This window comes from Scardinius erythrophthalmus (assembly GCF_964197995.2).
Source record: "Scardinius erythrophthalmus genome assembly, chromosome: 13".
Classification (NCBI taxonomy): Eukaryota; Metazoa; Chordata; class Actinopteri; order Cypriniformes; family Leuciscidae; genus Scardinius; species Scardinius erythrophthalmus.
The window spans coordinates 38,874,948-38,877,247 of NC_138233.1; the positions used below are offsets into that span (position 1 = coordinate 38,874,948).

General features: G+C 35.2%; 1 protein-coding gene across 1 annotated transcript; it reads left to right on the plus strand.

Moving 5' to 3' along the window:
- Positions 1-523: 523 nt before the first annotated feature.
- On the plus strand, positions 524-1,513 carry LOC308700932 (serine protease inhibitor Kazal-type 1-like). Its single transcript, XM_081382842.1, has 4 exons — positions 524-598; positions 1,011-1,036; positions 1,114-1,220; positions 1,330-1,513. Exons 1-4 carry the CDS (start codon positions 559-561, stop codon positions 1,403-1,405), a joined length of 249 nt encoding a protein of 82 aa, XP_081238968.1. The 5' UTR covers positions 524-558; the 3' UTR covers positions 1,406-1,513.
- Positions 1,514-2,300: the final 787 nt, after the last annotated feature.

Consider the following 2,300-nt stretch of genomic DNA (forward strand, 5'->3'; position numbering starts at 1 on the left):
AAATTGAGGACTTGCTGCACTGTTTCAACTGCATCTCTTCTTATGCAAAATATTATTTATAAAACTGCCAATGTCTAAATATGATTTTAGCAATCGTTATGTGAAGAATTCTAATATAAATATAAATTAATAAAGTCAGGCAAGATGCAAAAGTGCTATCCAAGTCCAAGGCTAACATTTATTTTCACATTGTCATGACAAAGTTGTGATGAAATCCCTCAGTAACGATACATTTTGTATATTTTATTAGTGCCTCCTCCAAATGGTGCAGATATTTATGCATCATATTGAAAAAAAAAATTTAAATAAATGAACAGCCTTGGATTGGATGAAACAGATAAATGTGTAAACAAATATTTGATAATAAGTGTAACAGTTGAGTAAACCTACCTCTGTCTGTGTGTGTGTGTGTGTGTGTGTGTGTGTGTGTGTGTGTGTGTGTGCCTGTGTGTGTGAGTGATGAATCAGTGGGATGGACATATACAGTATTGCTATAAATAGCCGGATCATTTTATCACTGATCATATCGTCAGTGAGTTGACTCTCAGGTTGTGAACAATGTTTGCACGAGGAATCATCGTCCTTCTCTGCGTCCTAGGTGAGTAATATAATGATTTCATTTACAAAACAACTGATGTTAGGATGTTGGTAATTTGTCATATTAGGACCTGCGATACACACTGATACTTTGCAACGGTCTAATTTGGTTAATAATGAATCATTGTGATTGTTTCAATATAGTATGCACATTCTTTAGAGTCTTAATTCACCATTGCTAAAGTAGGACAAAAGAAAAAAGTGACATTCAGACATTTTAAGTGTGATTTAAATATAGTTCACAAAAACAAAAGACTAAAGTTTTGCTTTTGTAAAAAAAAATAAAAAAACATTAGACCATATTGACTTTCATTGTATGGGCCAAACAAGAAGTTAGCATGTATGTTATTTGATTTCCTCTTGCCATATCATGATAAACTTTAATCCTTGTTTTTCCTTCTTGACTCAAACAGTGGCCATTTCTGATGGAGAAAGAGAGGTGAGTAAATAAAGCCTGTAGAATTGCTTTCCTCCAGGTGCAAATAACTCAAGGTTTTTTTCTTTTTATGTGACAAGCCTGATTGCAAGGACGATTCTGACGCATGCACAAAGGAGTATTCACCTGTGTGTGGATCCGATGACATAACATACGGCAATGAATGCATGCTGTGTGCTGCCGTCAAGTGAGTTTAAAAATGCATGTATTTTAAAATAAAGTACTGTAGGTTTAAAACAGTTTAGAGTCGGTCACTTTCACACTTTAATCTTCAATTTAATCTCTCTCTTTTTTAGGGAAACAGACACTGAAATCTTAGTCCAGAACGAAGGCCCATGTGAGCCAGTGAATGAAGATCCGGAGGAGGAGTAACACAGGATGGCACCATGATTCAGCTTGACAGACCTTTAGTCAGCTACTCATGTCTCATTCATTATGACCTGAATGTGTAATGGTTTAATCCATAAATAAATGTTGCATATTAAAGCTGTTCTGTTTTCTCCCTAAAATCTTGGAAAGACACAATAAAATAGGTGAATATTGTAAGGAGGTACCCAAACCATATCTAGAGCAGAATATCATAAATGGTCTGGGTTTTTTTTTTTTTTTTTTACTCCTGTTAGATTATTTGTCAGGTAGACTATCTGCATCCTCGAAGCTTTCAGTTAGAAACCGAGACTGTGTAATACCATAACAATCAATTTTATTAAAGAAGGGTCATATTTATACACAAGATAAAGCAGATTCATCCACGATGGCCAGGCCATCCAGTCATATACTCAAGATCAAGCTCTGCCTTGTAGGACATCTTAAGAAATATAACAAGAGTTATCAAGATGTTCAAATGTATGTGCGTTGAGTGTATAAGTGTGTCCAAGGACTAGTTCTTGTTTTGTTTGAGTCTATGATGTGCAGATAACTTAACGGAAAAAAGTTAATATTCCATTCCATTCCATTTCAAGTGCGTTCCATTCGACCATAAGTGCCCTGTGAAGTGTAGAAATGATAGTATTAAAGGGTTAGTTCACCCAAAAATGAAAATTCTATCAGTAATTACTCACTCTCATGTTGTTCCAACCCCTTAAGACCTTCGTTCATCTTTGGAACACAAATTAAGATATTTTTGATTAAATCTGAGAGCTGGATCACTCCTCCATAGGCTTCTAAGTGATTGAAACTTGCTGTGCGCAAAAAACAACAAAAATAACGACTTTATTCCACTATTCATTTCCTTCTCTCTGGGCCTCTAGTTGGTTCACGTAGTGTT